This window comes from Gekko japonicus, unplaced genomic scaffold, assembly GCF_001447785.1.
Source record: "Gekko japonicus isolate JY-2015 unplaced genomic scaffold, Gekko_japonicus_V1.1 scaffold134, whole genome shotgun sequence".
Lineage (NCBI taxonomy): Eukaryota > Metazoa > Chordata > Lepidosauria > Squamata > Gekkonidae > Gekko > Gekko japonicus.
In genome coordinates this window covers 235,666-254,440 of record NW_015172007.1, presented here as the reverse complement: position 1 = coordinate 254,440, position 18,775 = coordinate 235,666, and the positions used below count along the sequence as shown (strand labels likewise).

General features: G+C 44.0%; 1 protein-coding gene across 1 annotated transcript in view; it reads right to left on the bottom strand.

The window, feature by feature from the left end:
* The window catches only part of TGFBR3 (transforming growth factor beta receptor III), a 180,578-nt gene that overhangs the window by 127,362 nt on the left and 34,441 nt on the right, over nucleotides 1–18,775 (bottom strand). The window contains exon 2 of the mRNA XM_015420182.1: nucleotides 83–267. Within this exon, the coding sequence (XP_015275668.1) occupies nucleotides 83–267 (185 nt within the window). The remainder of the gene's footprint in view (nucleotides 1–82; nucleotides 268–18,775) is intronic.

Below are 18,775 nucleotides of genomic sequence, written 5' to 3'. Positions count from 1 at the left end.
GCTGGAGAGCAAGCCTGGTTTAATAAGAGGCAGTTGCCTTCATGACCCAACCCTATAAGCAACAGTAGGACTTCTCCTTTACCTCTCTTTCATGGTGGCCGATGCCTTCTTCTGGACTTCGCAGATTGAGAACATGAACTTCCTGTGGTAACCCAGCAGTTCCTTGACTTGCACAGCCGGATAAGACAGTAAAGCTCTCCAGCAAGGCTTGAACAGGGTGGGAGCTGTTGACAGGTGACAACACACACTCATTCGTGGGCACAGGACCTGCACAATAAATACCAAATAAGCATAATTGGGAGGGGGGTAACAGCAAGCTAAATTGGGGCAACAACTTTAAACATTCAGAGGCCATTTGAAATCCTCTTGTTTGCTGACAAGTTCCTGAAGATGTTATAATAACAATATACGATTTAACATAATAAAAATAAATAAATAAAAGCATAATAAAAAATAAAAGCATAGTAAATAGGCTCAGTCCTGGGAAAATAAAGTATTCTTTCTAGACATCACTTAAATCCTATAGTCTTCATTGCAACTTGCACCCCTAACTAAGTTTGTTTAATGGGAAGAACATCTCATCAATTTTTGTGCAATATACTTCAAAGGAAACCACATAGGATTATTGCCATAGCTCATTTCTCTGGCTTTCACCTGTGTAATCCATTATTCTAAAACATGCTACATATTGCTATTTAGCATTTAACCAATTTGTCTGTGCCATGTTGACTATTCAGAAACAGTGATCCTCAGCAGTTACATTTTGGACTTGGGATCAAAATATCAAAGTTCAGGGCTATTTTTGGGCAGGAACGCACAGGAACGGAGTTCCGGCTGGCTTCAGAGCTGGCCACACCCACTACAGCCAAAACCTCTGCGTGCATGGCTACAGAGGGAAGGCCTGGAGAGCGAACCTCCCCCCGGGCTGGGGCCCCCCTGGAAGGATTGGGGAGGCATTTAAATGCTTCCCCGTGCCTTCCCTGGCCGGCTTGCCACAGGACGCTCGCGCAAACCAAGGGAATGCATGGGTGTGGCCTAATATGCTAATGAGATGTGCTGTTGGGGTGTGGCCTAATATGCTAATGAGCTCCTGCTGTGCTTTTTCTACAAAAAAATCTCTGTCAAAGTTCAAAACTCAGCTTAACCTGAGGCTCACTGGGTGATCATAGCGAATACAGTCCCACCTCAATATCTTTATCTGTGAAGACATCATGATGCCTTCTCTACTTTTGTTAAAATAAAAATCCTCTACGTGTTCTGTGCAATACAAAGTAATAGTTCACCAGCCCAATTATAATGCTCTTAAGAAAGAAGGGAACAAGTTGGGGGGGTGGAATCAAAAAGTAGGCATTGGGGTGCTATCAGTTCCTCTAATAACAGATTTTTGGGGGGAAACACTAATGTTATCTCTACATTTTTATTGATCCTACACTGCACTCATCTGTACTGCAAACACCACACAGATAAGCTGCTATAACAATGCAGACATTTATCACTGAGCAAACAGATATGTCTTTCTACCTGCATTATCGGGTCCAACCGCAATGACCTAAACTGATAACAGCCTTCTAGCTACAAATACAATATATGTCCTTTCTAGCCTAATCGCTGCAACATAGCACCACACTCTTTTGTCCTGTATCAAAGTACCATGACCGCCTGACAGCTGCAGCGTGTGGAGGAGTTTATATATGAAGTACATCTGCAGGAAGCTAAAGCAAGGCAAATGTTTATGGAAAACTTCTGTTTCTCCAAGTCTACACATAAGCCCACAGTGATAGCCCAAAGGTTTTGTATATATATTTTTTTAATTCTAGAGGTCGCTGAAGAACGACTGCAGTTTTAACTCCTACCCCACACAGACTAACCCAGAAAGTAATACATGCTAGTTGAATGCAAGTTAAAAGCAGAAAATGTCTACCTTGCATATTTTTATCCCACCCCTCTTCCAGACGTTTAGGGCAATATGCCGGACTTCCCCATCTTCCATGTTATCCTTACAATAATGCTGCGAGACAGATTAGCTGAGAAAGTCTTTTCCAGTTATCCCTTGTGATGATCCCCCCCCCCCCAGTTCTCCTGGACCAAGCATACCCAAAGGCTGTGGGGAATCTGTGCTTGTGAGAGAGGGCTTGGATTTCCCCCCTCTCTTCCCCTCTGGTTTTGATTGGTTAGCCACTGCCACTGAAACTCTGCCCTCTCTTTTGCTGTCTATACTTTGAGGTGCAGATACAGGCTCTGTGTGCATATGTGAGCTGCCCCACCCACACACCCCTTCCCCACCCAGTCAGGAGTTTCAGGTCTATCCGTGGACAAGTAGACAGATATCCTGGGTGAGATCTTTCAACACAGTGTGAGATCTTTAGAAGGAAAAATTATCCTCATTTAGCACATGAATACTGCAGAACTATATCAAAACATTAAAGCAGTATAACAGAACTAAGAAAAAAACATGGGGCTAAGTTGTAGAAATCAGTGGTTTTACCTTGGTATTTCATTCCAAGGAATGGACACAAACTAAGCTGGAACTCTGAAACAGAGGCTAGCAAAGGCAGACTTCATTTTGTTCCTCACCTGTTCCCTGGTCCTTGGCTTACGTCCTTCTACAGAGTATGTTAAGCTTTCTAACGCTTTTCCCTTTTGGCTGGGAGGGTTTCTCCCTGGCCTATCCTGGAATTTAGTGTGAATTCCCACATGTGGTGCCTTCCACCTTTCTCCAATTACATCAGTATTCACATCCCCAACTTTTATTGCCCTATCTAGGATACTGGAAACAGCAACCTATCTTTCTTCTTCCTGAAAGGTGGGCAAATAGTCATCTTCACCCTGCTCATTTGTATCCACAAAGATACACCATCTATTCTCAGCCTGAAATCCAAGAAGTTTATGGCTTCATTCCCAGGAAAGAGAGTGACCTATCTGGAAGTCAGTGCCTCTTGTGTGGCAATTAAGATACCATGCATTCCTCTACCATAACACCCCTCTCAAGGGAAAATGTGAGCATTCAGCATTTTCTGCAATGAATGGTAATTGCAGATGATTCTTGCCATGTAGGTTTGTTGTGCTGCTACATTAATGGATTTCGGAGGCAGGCAACACTTATCTCTTCCATCAAACTTTTAACAGCACCTGGATTTGATGCAATCTGTTTGATGCATTACATGTATATGCAGGGCTATTTTTGGGCAGGAACGCACAGGAACGGAGTTCTGGCTGGCTTCAGAGTTGGCCACGCCCACTACAGCCAAAACCTCTGCGTGCGTGGCTACAGAGGGAAGGCCTGGAGAGGAAACCCCCCCCCCCGGCAACTCTGAGGCAGGTAGGCCAGGGGGGCCCTGGAAGGATCGGGGAGGCATTTAAATGCCTCCCCATGGTTTCCCCGACCTCTCTAAGGGCTGGCTTGCCCGGGCTTCCCACAGCCACGGGGCGCCCGGGCAAGCTAAGGGAAGGCATGGGGTGTGGCCTAATATGCTAATGAGCTGTGCTGTTGGGGTGTGGCCTAATACATTGAATTTCTGCTGTTGGGTGTGGCCTATTATGCTAATAAGTTCCTGCTGGGCTTTTTCTACAAAAAAGCTCTGTGTATATGCATGTATGTACATATATATTGCACACATATACACACCAGTTCCAACATTCTATAACACCCTACAAATAGAACTAAGGAAGGGCCAGGATTGGTTCTCAGTGGTTGGGGCCTGTCAGGGTAAAGAAACAGGTTTATGCCATATCCCAGTAGTATTTCTGAATGTATTTCTTTCCTTTGTCTGAAAGAATAGTGAATACATTTCTCACTTTTTTCCTAAATGCACGTAGGAACCTAACACCATCAGAGTAAAATCTGAAAAAACCTTCCCTCTGTACTTGTCACCCATCATGGCAACTGGCTTTTACCTAGTAAAAAATGAAGTTCTCATCACAACACAGTTGACAAAGCCAACAACTTTACACTGCACCATGTAAACAGGAAGAGAGATTCCCCATCATGTTCTAGAAGTAACATAAATGGGTAGCATTTGACAACTGGGATCAAAAAAAGATCTGTCAGGTTTTACCTTCACTCAGAGGACACCCCTTTCCTTTATCCAATGAAATGAATGACGATAATTCATTCTTTAAAGAAATAAGGCAGGAGGGAATCTGTTCCCTGCTCCAACCCTAGGCAACCTAGCCACCACACAAAGGTCAGTGTGCACGTATGCCACTGCATAAAAGGCAGAGCTCTCAGAGACTGAGCCCCCCCAAAACAAAGCACAGTGAAAGGGCCACATATTTCTCCAAGCACACATGACATTATAGTGACCATTTGCTGCTTACATACAAAATCTACCTTGTACTGCTGATGGTCGACGTCTAGAGTTGTTCTATGGACTAAAATTCTATGTGTTATCTTTTATAAGAAAGAAGGGCATGGTCCTCATGACTTCAGAGAAGAATTAGGAAAATACAGCTTTAAAAAACTTCTACGGTGCACATGGTAGTTGGCTGAGTACCAAGGTATGTTCCTGTAGCAACAGACTATTGCTCAGCAAACACATTTTCCAACTGACGCAGAAACCAGGAAAAAGACAACAATGTTCTTCAGCAAGAGAGCTATCAGGTGTGTGAAGGTTGTAGCCATAAGGCCTCAGGAGATGCATAGAGGCCACATGATATGGTAAGGAAACAATGTCTAAGGAAAGATATTATGAGGATGAGATAAATGAACCCTGGCTCAGTCCAAATTCAGTGTGATTTTCCACCTCAGTTGCTTGTTTCTTTTCCTCATCTGTGCACTCATTTATCCACAAGCTTATTTATTCAGAGTATTGCTGCTGAATACCCTTGTTGACGAAGCTTATGGAACACTGAACATTTCATTAGTGAGAAAAACTGGCAGGTGATGGCAAATGGCAACTAACTACTGGAACGTAGCTCCTTATCAAGGAGGAAGGCAAATTGCCAGGGGGTTCAGGAAAACAATCTTTCAGAGACACAGGGATTCCAAAAGCGCTCTCGTTAATACAAAAGTGGAATTGTATCAGTAAAAACACTGAACAACATCAGTGCAGCCCAGCTTTATGCTAGCGCCAATCTGTGGTTTGGATGATACTATGTTTGATACCTTGTGTGGCCTACTAGAATGATGATCTTCAAGTTATTGACAGCCTATTACATTCCCACAGCTCCATGCATATGCAAATATATTCAGTATCAAAAAATACCCCTGCCCATCCACTATGAGGCATTCTCTCCAACTAAGCCCAGTCAGCATCAAAACAAAACCTTCATGGCTTTATTAGTTTACCTGTCCATTTACAAACCAAGTACCAGCTACTATGTAAAACTTGAAACAATTATATTTGCAAGGCACATCCTGTGCTTCTCTGCCCCAAACCAGCAACTTCTGAAATTTCCCCTTACTTACTTACGCTATTCATAGAAACCCTTCTTCCAGCATTTATTAAAGGCAATGATTTTGATTTCTTCAACTAGATGCTTGCTTATGGCTCAAGAAATGATCACTTATACTAACAGCTACTTGTGCATATACAGCCATCAATTTCAGTTTGATGGACATGATTTCCTTTGGCTACACTGAAAAATGTTTAAAGCTCAGCTGCCTTGTTGAAACAGTAACATCACTATAAACATGTTGTAACGCCCACAGTTCACTTTTTAATAAATCTAAAAGCCCAATGAAGATGGAGGAGGAGGAAGAGGAAGAAGAAGAACAATTTATACCCCACCCTTCACTACTCGAAGGAGTCTCAGAGCCGCTTACAATCCCTTTCCCTTCCCCTCCCCACAACAGACACCCTGTGAGGTAGGTGGGGTTGAGAGAGCTCTCTCGAGAACTGCCCTTGAGCGAACAGCTCTGAAAAAACTTATGACTAACCCAAGGTCACACCAGCAGCTGCAGGTGGAGGAATGGGAAATCAAGCCTGGTTCTCCCAGATTAGAGTCCACACTCCTAACCACTACACCAGACTGGCTCTCACTATGCCAAAATGGCAGGAGACATATATTCATTATAAACCTAACATCATCAAGTACATTGCTGGGGCTGTTAGGAAGAGCTTTGGTGAACCTACTGCCTTAACAATTTGCAACTGCCTCCCTTGATCCAACCAACACCCAGTACAATTTTCTAACTTAATTCTGATCACATGACACTAAGGACTGCAATGACTTTGTAAGAAAGGGGGAGACGTCGGGGTTCCAACTTCCAGGTAAGGCCTGGAGTTCTCCCAGAATTACAACTGATCTCTAGACTACAAGGACCAGTCCCCCTGGAAGAACTGGCAGCTTTAGAGGAAGGACTCTATGGTATCATGGAGCTTATTCCCTTCTCCAAACTCCACTATCCCCAGACAGAGATTTGGAAAATGTATCCTACTATGTGCATCTGCACTGCCCTAACTCGTTCTCTTGTTCATGAAGTTGGTAGATGTGTGTGGAACACAATCTTATACAATGCACAGCAATCCAGGATGGCTGCTGTTAAACAGCATAACTTTTCCCTTCGGAAAACAGAGCATTCCTCCTACACACACACACACACACACACCACTCTATGTATTTAGTAAAAACACACAGTTCTGAGAATGACATCTGGAAGTTATTGAATATAATTTTAGCACCCTGATTTCTCATATCACTCAGCTAGTAATGATTAACGTGTGTTGTGCTGCAATAAAGCTTAAGGAGATGTGGGAAGAGGAGGGGTATTATAACCTGGAGGCCAAGCTGTAACTACAGTAAATTTTATTCTAATAATGGCCAATAGAGTGTGTGCCATTTCCACAGAGGTTTCTGCAGGGCTGTCTACAGAAAAGGCATGACCAAGTCAAACAAATTTCATGAATATGTACTGCAACCTCCAGAGTGCATTAACTACGTCTTACTGGATTCTCCCAAAGTCCAAAAATTGCCCTTGTGGGATCCATTGCTTTTAGGAGGAAAGCAAAGATTTATTAGTAGGACTTCACAGGAGAAGACGCTGCAGGGACACACGGTGTGCATGTAAGACTCCAGAGCTTTCTTTCAAAACGAAAACAAAGTTGGAAACAGCTGGCTTCAGGGACAACAGGGATATTTGTGCTGTCATTTTTGAAAAGATACAAATTACCATCTGCCCGATACATTGGCCATTTGGGATATGGCTAGTGCTGACGGCAATTCATGCTGAAAAGTTGTCCCTCTCCAAACCTTAACTGTGAAAATCTGCACTAAATGGTGATGAGTGTCCAGGAAGAGACGCTGATGACGGACATATGAGCCCAGAGGCAAGTGACCGGTGTTGCAAGCAGTGCTGACAATGGGCCTCACAATGAAGGGACCCCCTTAGTCCCTCCAATCTTAATAGGCCTCTCTTGGAGTCACTCCGAATACTGAATACTTCTGGGTTCTCATATCAATCCTGCCTATTCCAAAAGAATCTTCCTGTGTATTTACCTACACATACTTTAGCCTGCTCTGTCCCCAAAGCTACTATCAGGACTGTGTGTAAAAAAATTAACACCCCATGCCCAAAACAATGCAAATTACTAGATTTTGCAACTAGGACAAATTATGCAAACTGAACTAATACGTTGCGCTTTTTGTAAGTTATGTGATTTATTTTGCCAACTGGCTCTAGTGTACAATTTATTCTGGCTTTGCTAGTCTGGTGCAAGAACAGAGATCTATATAGGGCACTGAAGTCCAGCACACAAGCCCTGGAAATCTTACCAAGCCGCCTCTTGGGTATTTGAGATTGCTTGAGCAGCAAGCATTACTAGAAACTGTGAACTTTCAAGCAAATTTCCAAAGTTATAAGGGCTAGAAATATGACAGATGAATTTAGCCTAGGGAAGGGAGGGGTGAACCAACCAATTTTTCCTGATGACTACCTGCCTGGTCTCCTGGAAGCTAGTGTTCCTACTAAAGACTAAGCTAAATGTAGATAATTTCTTTTACCAGGTATTTTATTCACTTCTGTTGTGAGTATTCAGGGGTGTTTTTTAAAGCAATTTAAAACCAAAACTGTTTGAATAATCTTGTCTTCAAATCATCCAGTTTTAGAAAAGTCATATTTGAGGTAACCGTCAACCTAGCGGTATGTATCAACAGACACCCTTATACCCCAAAGCTTCTTTTAGCAGTACTATTGCACTGTAATACAAATACAACTCCACATCAGGACAAAGAGTCTTTTAAAGTTAATGGCACACCTTCTCTAGTTTCATAATGCAAACCTGTCTCCCTGAGTTGCAAACTGAAATGGGCTTTTAGTTCAAAATCCAAGACATTGTCAAGGTAAGAGAATTACCTCTTGCTATTGTTTTTAGAGTACTGGACAGAAGCAGCAGCAGCTGGAGAAATGCAGCTGCAGACAAAAAGTTAAATGACCACATTTTTATTTAAAAGCAGGATCCCCAAGCAGCTGGTGATATTGGACTGCAGATGCCACCATGCTGTATCCAGGAGGAGGAGACCAAGAAGGTCAGGATGCTAAACTTCATTTTGAAAACCAAAAGGAGTTTCACTTAATGACATGAAGGATGCCAGGAACGGTGCAATTCTCCAGCTTTCCCTGCATACTATTCTTGCTCCACCCACATCTTGCTAGATCAGAAACTCAACTACAGCCTGTCTTCTCAGGTGGTAGCCATATCAACTGTTTTCTCAATAAGTCTTTCCTATCATTTCCCCTCATACAGATGCCTCTCTGGTCATGTTGACAAGACATGTAGTTACGTGGGTCATAAACACAGTCTAACTTTGTCCACTGCTGGTATATTCCTAGCATCATCCCTTTTGAAAATGAATGCAAAATTACTTTTTGGATCTAGACTCTAGATCCAAAAAGTAATTTTGCATTCATTTTCAAAAGGGATGATGCTAGACCTCTTTCAGAAGAGGTTCCCCCCCCTGTTTATACCCCCTTAGCTTAACAAAGCAAAGTTGTCCCTACTTAACTCGTGAACCGAGAGAAAAAAAAATAGTAGTCTGAAAGGAGATGACTGCCGGACAAGCTTTTCCTGATACGGCAAGCAGACTGCAGGCAAAGGAGTTCACATCACACAGCAATCAAATGACAAATTCAAACAAGGTTTTCTTTAAATGTTTCAGCGGCACTTACACACAGTAGTTTTTATTTATACCTGGTGGTCTCCCCAATGAGGTACCAACATGGCTTACAGGATTGCCAGCCCCCAGATGGGAGCAGGGCATTCCCCAATTTGGCAGGCTCCAATCCGCTGCCAGCCAGTGGGGAGAAGCCCCGCCCCCAACACCCAGCACAACGTCCCCAGCATGATGATGTCATGTGGAAGTGACATCATTGTAGGGGGCATCATTGCACGGTGACATTGCCCCGCCCCCTATACTCCCAGAGAGCTCCCTCCCACTCACCCCTGCCGGGGAGTGAAGAGGACCTGGCAACTCTACTGGCTTACAATACATTAAGGGGGGGGGGGTTATTTCCTAATGGGTTGTTTCCCCATATATGCCCCGGAGAACACTGCGTTCAGGGACCCAGAACCGCCTGGTCCTCCCAAGTATCAAGGAGGCCAGGCTGGCAACAACTAGGGCCAGGGCTTTTTCGGTGGCGGCTCCACTCTGGTGGAATGAGCTCCCAGAGGAGACCAGGGCCCTGCGGGACCTTTTACAGTTCCGCAGGGCCTGCAAAACAGAGCTCTTCCGCCAGGCCTTTGGAGCTGCCACCATCATCACCACCACTACCCCCACTACAATTACAACTATCGGTTGCACTAGTAATAACAACTGACAACCATGGTGGAAGCCCTGAGCCGCCGGTCCCTGCGACTATTGCCTGTCCTAGTCCCCTTCAACTGAAGCAGACCAACAGAACCAAAAGTAAAAACTGGAATTGCTAGCACTAATATTGTTTGATTTTAATATTGCTTTATACTATTGTATTATATTTTAGGAATTGTATTAATTTATTGAATTGTATTTGTGGATTATGAGAATTTTATTCTGTTGTAAGCCGCCCTGAGTCAGCCTAGGCCGGAAGGGCGGGATAAAAATCAATAAAATCAATCAATAAATAGTGCACAGCAAGTCTTCCTCTCTCACTCAGTTAATAGATCTTTCTCAAAGCTCTTTATTTCTCTATGCTATGACCCGTAGGCTAACAGCTAAAGGAAAAGAACAACGTTAGAGTTCCAGTGGCATGCCCAAGGGCTTACGCCACTGTTGTATACTAGAGTACAGAGTTTATTTATATATTTAAACAGCCTCCCCAAAGTAAGAAACCAGTCCCATGCCACACGTGCTGAGCACTGTGCATACACTACTAGCGGTTGAGCAGCAGCAACCATACCAGTAAAGAAACAGGCCTTCCAGAACAGATATCCAAAGCTCTCTGCCAAAGCACAACATGTCTGCAATCTTTGTTGCAGTTCAGTTCCATGTCCTCTATAAAGAACCCCCATGTGACTTTCAAATGGGGCTGCCAGATTTTTTACCATAGAGATCTGGGAAATTCCTAGAGCATTGCACAACAGGTTTTGGGGCAGAAATGACACTGCAGCATCAAGAGAAGATAATTACTACAACACTATGCAGGAACACAGCCAAAGGATGTTCTGGCAACAGCCTCTCCCAAAACTGTAAGATGAAAGTGCATCTTCACAGAGGGTTAGATGTGGGAAGGAGGGTTATCACAGAACTGGAGATTCAGAGAGAGTCTTAAATAAGGAGACTCTTGGGGGGGGGGGGGGAGCTTGGTAGCTAACTGATAGCCAGACCCATTTCCATGTACATCTCAATAGTATCAAAAGCATTTAAAGCTGGCATTGCTTAGTTTGGTTTGGCTCTTTAGATCATCTGTCCTTTGGCTAAAAAATTCCAAGTCTAGACAACCCTACAGCCAGGAAACAAATAATGCAAGAGAGGCATGGGGGGGGGGGGGGGCGGGAAGGGGCAGATGTGACATTCCACTAGATGCCAATGTAATGTCCAGGTGAAAACTTCGATGTGACCATCAGCTGACACTCTACAAGCTCTGTGGCTGATGCGCAAACATCACGTCTGGGGTTTTGCCCAGATGTGATGCTAGCATGTAGGAGAACGTCATTTCCACGCTGCATTGTACTCCCACCATCCCCAGAGGCGAGGGCAGGTGGGGCTCCCTTTGGAAGGAAAAGGCCCACCTAACATGGGTGTATGGCATCCCTAGAAGGGCATAATATCATCATATAATTTCACAGCCTAGCCCTGCAACTCAGCCAGGAAGATTCCTCATCAAGAGAAAATAATTCCTAGGTAAACAAGAAGAACTTGTGGAAAGGGGAAATACAGAGGCCACTCTATACTTGTGGTAAGAGGCCCTCTTTCTGAAAATAACTCCTCCTAACCATACTCTCAGTCCTCCCTGGGTCCCCTGAATCCATGTTCCCCTCAATCCCTTCTAAACTTCGGTAAGGTATCTTAAACTATCGCCATCTAGTGGCTATTCTAAGCAATACAGACATACATTCCAGTTTTCTGTTGCAATAGTGTCCTGGTAGTCAAAATCCATAAGCAAACTGTGTTGCTCTATTTAGAACAAGCTGCTTGCAGCCTGTATATGAAGGAACTGCAAAAGTTAAGGTTCCTGACGATGGGGATGTCCTAGGTCTGTGAAAAAGTAGCTCCAGAAAAGCACAGGTTCAGTTTATTATCAGTATACAAGAATGCTATATTTCAGAAAAAAACAGGCACCTTTCCAGCTCTCACATTCTGTATCTGCATAACAGTAATCTGTCCCTCAATAATATTTAGATACAGCCAAGGCAATAAGGGGACAGCTTGGATCTGGCAACCACAGAGATGTTTGGTATGGATTCAGGCTATTCACCATTCACTAGCCTCCGACCAAATCAGGGAGTTTCAGGGAACCTGGCCAACAAAGCTTCTCAGAATTGGTTATATGATGCTCCCTACTACAGAAACTTGCAAATCAGGCTTGCTTACTGATCTAACCAGTGCAATCCTAAGAACACTTTACTATGAGCAAGCCCCACTGAACATGCCATGTAGGATTCTGAGTAGACTTGCTTAGCATTGCTCTCTAAGGCATCTCCTTGCTGGCTACAAACCTGATATTGACTTCCCCCCGCCCCACTCGCAAACTTCAAACTAGTACAGACAGCTGGCCAAGCTGGTCTTTCCCAGGCTTGGTTTAAATATGACGTTGGGAGCCAGAAGAACTCACCCACATGACTTTGTACTCACAAAGGTTCTTGTTCAAACTTGTCTCCTACCTGTGCAAGGCAGCTATATGTGCTTAATTTGCATGCCAGACTAGCATCCGTCTGGTCTATGTTCAGCTGGTGTAGTAAGTAAGCAAGCATAGCTGCTCTGTCAGCATCTCTCTCACAGAAAAGGATTCCTCTCCTGATACCATGTTACTATGCCAAATTATGTATCCAAGAGACATGATCTGTGTAGGATCACCTACTTGTAGAGAGAAGCTCACCCTGGTAAGATTTCACAGATGAAAACAGGTACATGTTTTCAACATCTCCTTTCCTATCCCATCATGCATTGCTGAAATTTCACCTCAGTTGTACATTTACTTTGCAATAGCCTGCCTGCCAATTATTTAAAAGCCAAGACTGTGTGTGTTCTTTGATATATTAGACAAACATAATTGTCTGACAATATGCTATGCATATCTGCAATGTGGGAAATGGCAGTCTCTGTGTTGTGTGGTGTCTTAAGTGTCCAAGCACCTGTATTTATATGTTTGTACACTGGGGAAAAGATGCCTCCACTCAGAAACTCTAGAAGACCCTGGGAAGGAGCTGAACCCTGAACAATGACAGCTCATGATAAAGAAATTTTTAAACAAGGCACGTCCAGAAGGAATAAATAGGGATGCTGATTTACTGTGGACAAGCAGCATAACGTAGGGGCTCTCCCTGATAATTAGGGGTAGTTGGAAGGCTTGAGCCAACTCTGAAACTGAAAGCACAACAGAACACAAATACATCATCACAAGCAAAATGAAACAAACTTTAGCGGGTGGGGGCAAAACATTTCTGCCTTGAGATTTTTTTACCACAGAGAATTGAAGGACCAGAAGAATGGTAATAACAAATGTTTTAAAGCTACATTTTAAAGCTACGTTATAATGCTAGACTCATACAATAATTTAACACGAGTTGTACTGTCTAATGCTCTATTTACTCACACCCACCCCACCTCCAGAGATAACCCATAACTCTGCCTTGGATTTGTAACTTTCATAGCTATGGAAAGAATAGGAAGTTGCACAAAAACTCCCACAATGAATGGAAGTGCTCTGTTTAAGTAAAGAGCAGGAAGCTTTTTGCTAGTTTTACAGTAAAGTTCCATACTGGGGCCCAAGGGAAGAGAAAAAAACAGTGAAACGAACCTTATATAGAGCATAAATAAGTCTAGCAGATTTGAACACCATTGTATTTTAAGAGAATACTATGAAAAGGCCTCAGCCCAACACATAGTAGTTTTGTTTATTGTACTGCTGTAACTGAGTCATAATAAACCACTCGGTAAATTAAATACAATAAGTAAGGAAATTCTGGACATTATAAAGCCAACGGCATGCGTCCAGGGTGGAACTGTATTTATTTTCATACCAAAATTGCACAGGAATTCATAAATCAGCAAACAAAACTCATACACACACACACACAAAAGTAAACATATCAGGCTTCAAACTCTACGTGTCCACAGAAATAAAAACATGTCTGAACATTCCTTTGCCTTAAAATAAAAAAGAACCTCAGTTCCATGCTGTGGTTACCATCCTGCTGCCCAAAAGTCATTAACACACACTCTGGATACAGAAATGGAAGACAGGAAACACCAGCGGATTCATCTACTTTGGTAGAATGCCCAACAGAGTACAGAGTGAAACTGTATCTCCTCCATCACTGATATGTCTACCTAAAGCCTCATGTAGTCCCACCTAGATATCCACAACTTCTCTCTCCATCACATGGCTTCCAAAGGCCACTTTCCCCCCTACTCCAATTCTGGGCAGATGGGGGGAAAATGTTTATTAAAAGAGGGGAAAGACCAAGAAAGTTTCTAGCAGTCCTCTCCTAATTAGCAATAACAAGATTCCAAGTTCAGCTGAAGGCTGAATTCTTCTAGTTGACCCTTTAAGGAGGAATTCACTACCATTAATAATCTCATTACACAAAACTTGAAAGCCAGTCTTGTTTCAACAAAACAAATCCTCCCTCGTAATATTCTAAGCTTTAGCCTTATCTCTGAGGAAATATTTTGCCAACAGGTAATAAAAACAATGGCCATTTTTCTCCCCTGTCTATCCAAATTAGAAAGTAGTTCTCCATTGTGAAGTAATAACAGAATTAACCCAACTCCAGAAAATACTGGCCTAGCTGTTTAATATGTTATTTTGCTTCTTTTATTCTTCTTACTCCCTCCTGTTTCCAATAATGAAAATACTGCCCGTGTAGTTAAGCTTGAGGAGAAAGGATGTGAAAGGTACAGCATTCTCCATTGTGAGCAACCAGAAGAACACTGATACTTCCAGGCATACAGCTCTGATGCCCCATATTCACAGTCTTCACTTTGTTCCAAGTTTCCCAAGTCCAAAACTCACTGATTGCAATCTGGCAAAAGGCACACCAAACCATCCCAAAACAGAGGCTGATGATGCACATTCTGCAAATGGATAGTGTATGCTCCATTCACCTTATGTACCATGAATGGCAAGGACATTGGATGCATGAAGTCTGAATACTCATCACAGTTCAGACACATGCATATAAATGATCTATATGTGTGCTTCCTGGTCCAGCAAGGCAATTTACAAATAGAAGCCACTTCCACCGAATCAGGACAATGGAGTTCTACAGAAATCTTCCACATACCGGTCCAAAGGCAGTCTTAATGCAGATCATCCATTTGGAGGGATTTCTGGATAACTGACAAGTTCCCTTGGAAAGTCACAGTACCACCAAACCCAGATGATGTCAATCAAGGAACTTCTCCCAAGAATCCCAATTTCCAGGTAGTCTGGATGCTAAACTGACATGATGGGAACTCTGATTCTCACTCCAACAAGTTCATCTATCATCCCCTCCACTGTGGGGATGTCAGCTGTGCCCAGGGATCTGCAGTCTTGTTTGGTTTCTGGCCACTTTTGGAATGTTGGAGATGGGGAGTACCACAAAACAGTTTTCATACGAACCACCCACAAGGTTGATTTTAATTTTATTTATTTATTTAAATTTCTACCCCGCCCTCCCCACGAATGGGCTCAGGGCGGCTAACAAACAAGGGCACCATGTGCCAATACATACAAGATAAAACAGATTAAATATCAAAATTACATAAAGTGCTCAATGCTGTTGCTCTTCAATTAAGACAAGATGGTGTCCAGTAGATGTTGCCTCCATCCCCGTACAACGGTACCGATCCGCCGCACCACTGAAATGTGATCGTCCTAGGGCCACTCCATTCCCAGTTATCAGCCGGGTTCATTGGTGATGTTAGTAGTGGCGGCTCCTAATCAAAAGCCTGGAGGAAGAGCTCTGTCTTGTAGGCCCTGCAGAACTGTACGAGGTCCTGCAAGGCCCTGATCTCCTCCGGGAGCTCATTCCACCAGGTAGGAGCCGCCACTGAGTAGGCCCTAGCCCTGGTTGCAGCAAGTCAGGCCTCCTTGGGGTCTAGAATCACTAGGTGATGTTGTGCCCCAGACCATAGTGCTCTTTGGGGTATATACGGGGAAAGGCGGTCCCTCAGGTATGTCGGACCTTGGCCATATAGGGCTTTAAAGGTAAGAACCAGCACTTTGAAGCGAACCCGGTACGCTATTAGCAGCCCGTGCAGCGCTTTCAGCACAGGCCAGATGTGCTCCCATCCAGGGAGACCCATCAACAGCCTGGACGCAGCATTCTGCACTAGCTGCAGCTTCCGAATTTGCGACAAAGGCAGCCCCATGTAGAGAGTGTTACAGTAGTCTAACCTCGAGGTGACCATCGCATGGATCACTGTAGCCAGGTCATCGCGGTCGAGAAAGGGAACCAACTGCCAAATCAGCCTAAGGTGGTAGAAGGCCAACCTGGCAGTGGCTGCCACCTGGGCCTCCATAGTTAGGGAGGAATCCAGGAACATTCCCATCAGGGACGGCAGGCTACTGGCCGGTGCATTAGGTGGTCGGTACACCAGCCAGATTGCCAAACTCTCCTCAGCCTCCAGCACAAGGCCGACACACTCCATGCCCATGATCTCCAGCGGTGGGAGCGCCCTGAAGGAGTAAGCCTCCCGAATGAAAATTGCCACTCCTCCCCCCGCCCCCTAGTCCGTGATTGGTGGAGGACCAAGAACCCAGGCAGGGCAAGTTGGAAGAGAGCTACTGTCTCCCCATCCTGCACCCAGGTCTCGGTCACACACGCCAGGTCTGCCTGCTGCTCCATGACAAAGTCCCAAAGGGCTATGGTCTTATTATTAATAGACCTGGTGTTGCACAACACCAATGATGGAGGGGAGTTCTCAATCCTGGCCCCACTGCTAACAACCTTTGGGATGGGTCGCAGGCTGGAAGGGTGCCGAGCTATCCTGTTTCTCCGCGTCCTTCCCTTGACACTCTGCCTGGACCCACCGCTATACTTCCCCCTTCTCAAGAGCACGGGAATCTGCTGCCCCAGCATTACTGCCCCAGCCAGTCTACGTAGGGCCTCAGACGACCGACGGGCTAACTAGATGAGCTGTTCCTCCTCCAAAAAACTGGTGCTGATGGAATCAATTTACTGCCAATCTGCTATATAACATCATTCCAATTGATTGCCCTAAATACTCATCAATCGCACAGCGAAAATATTAGGAGGTTGCAAGCCAAGCATCCTCACACACTGGAGGTTCCTGTTTCTGAATGGGTGTTCCAGCAGTGATACCTCTTGAGTTCCTCTAAAGGACTTCCTATTCCAATGGGGCAGAGGAAAGTCAGGACAGACTCTTTGCTTTGGGGAATAGATGTTTTGTCAAAGAAACAAAGAGGTCCCAGGAAATCTATTGTAGGGCATTACACCCCTAAGGAAGCCATGTCTGGGACCACTGCTCTAACCCACTAATTGTGGGCAGTCAGTGCCTAGGTCGATGTGCACAGTTGACAGCTGCCCCGCTCCTAAAAATGCCTGACACATGTTTACACACGTTATCTTTTTGCAATCCCCTGTACTACCATTTGGCAGAGGGGCTGAGACAAAGTGGGTGAAGCTTATTAGCATGAATTCATGGCATAAGCAAAATTTGAACTGGGGTATTCCTGTTTTGTTGCTTAGCAAGACAACTGCTTTATGGTAGACTATGGAACTAGGAAGCATGCTGTGGCTTTCAACTGGCAAAACCAGCTGTCCCAAATTAATCATGGACCTTTTGAGGGGCCTTTGGCAAATCGAAAAACCCAAATTCCCCAACTTAAACCAAATATTTGCATGGGTAGATTCGCACATATAGTTTTGGCTTTGGTGTAGTGGTTAAGTGTGCGGACTCTAATCTGGGAGAACCGGGTTTGATTCCCCACTCCTCCACTTGCACCTGGCTGGATGACCTTGGGCAAGCCGTAGCTCTGATAAGAGGTGTTCTTGAAAAAGAGCAGTTTCTGCCAGAGCTGTCTCAGCCCCACCTACCTCACAGGGTGTCTGTTGTGGGGAGGGGAAGGGAAAGGAGTTTGTAAGCTGCCCTGAGACACCTTTGGGTAGTGAAGGGTGGGATATAAATCCAATCTCTTCTTCTTCTTCAGTTGTGCAATGCTCTCCATTCTGTAGACTAGTGCATGCGCATAGGGCTAATGCTTTTCTAGTATCACTAAGGGAAAAATCTAGAGAGGGGAGCCCTGTGAAAACAAAACCAAGGCCCGATTCCATAGGCAAACCTTGTCTCAGTTGTACAGTTATCATGCTGTGGTTGTAAAGTAGTTTGTACTTTGATAAGCAGCAACAGTTTAATTTCAAAACAGCAGTTAGTTTATGGTTAGAGTCTTATGAATTCATGCATCTTATAAATATGAATTTAAGTAAATATTAATTTAACAGACTCCCTCTCTATTAATTTTGATAAAACAAAAGTATTGGTCTTCTCCAAAGCTCGGAAGTGTAATCAGTGGAGAATAGAAAGAAAAGAAATAGAACAGGTCAAATCATTCAGATACTTGGGAGTTTTGTTCCATTACAACTTAAGTTGGTGCCCCCATAGAGATCATGCCCTTAGCTTAGCTAGGAATAAGATTGCAGCTTTAACTCGCTTTTTTATTTTTATTTTTATTTAAAAGGTAATCAATTTGTCCCGGCAGCTCTCAAGATTTTTCAGGCATCTGTTATCTCTGGTTTACTGTATGGGGTTCCCATACGGATCAGAAATTTCAATAAAAAAGTAGAACTAATAAGTGCTAACTTTTTTCGTAGGATTTTAGGTTTGCCTAACTCTGTATCTTATTTTTCTCTTTGTGCGGAGTTAGGTGCCCACCTTATTGAATCTCGGGCATGGATCACCACTATCAAATATTGGTTGCATTTGCATTTTAGTTCTCCCCCCAACAGCCTTATGGTTCAACTTCTGGCTGACCCATATATTTCCACTTGGTCACAAACTATAGTGCAGAAAATCAAAACTATGGGAATCGATTTGGCTTCTTTGTATAATGGTGGTGAAACAGCTATTGTGCAGGTGATGAGGAGGAGGATTTGGGATATGGAAGCCCAAACAATTAATGCCGGGAGCTATGGAGTCTGCTCCCCCCGCTCCCTTGACCTTCCCCCCTCCCGAGCGTCTATGGCTCAGTACA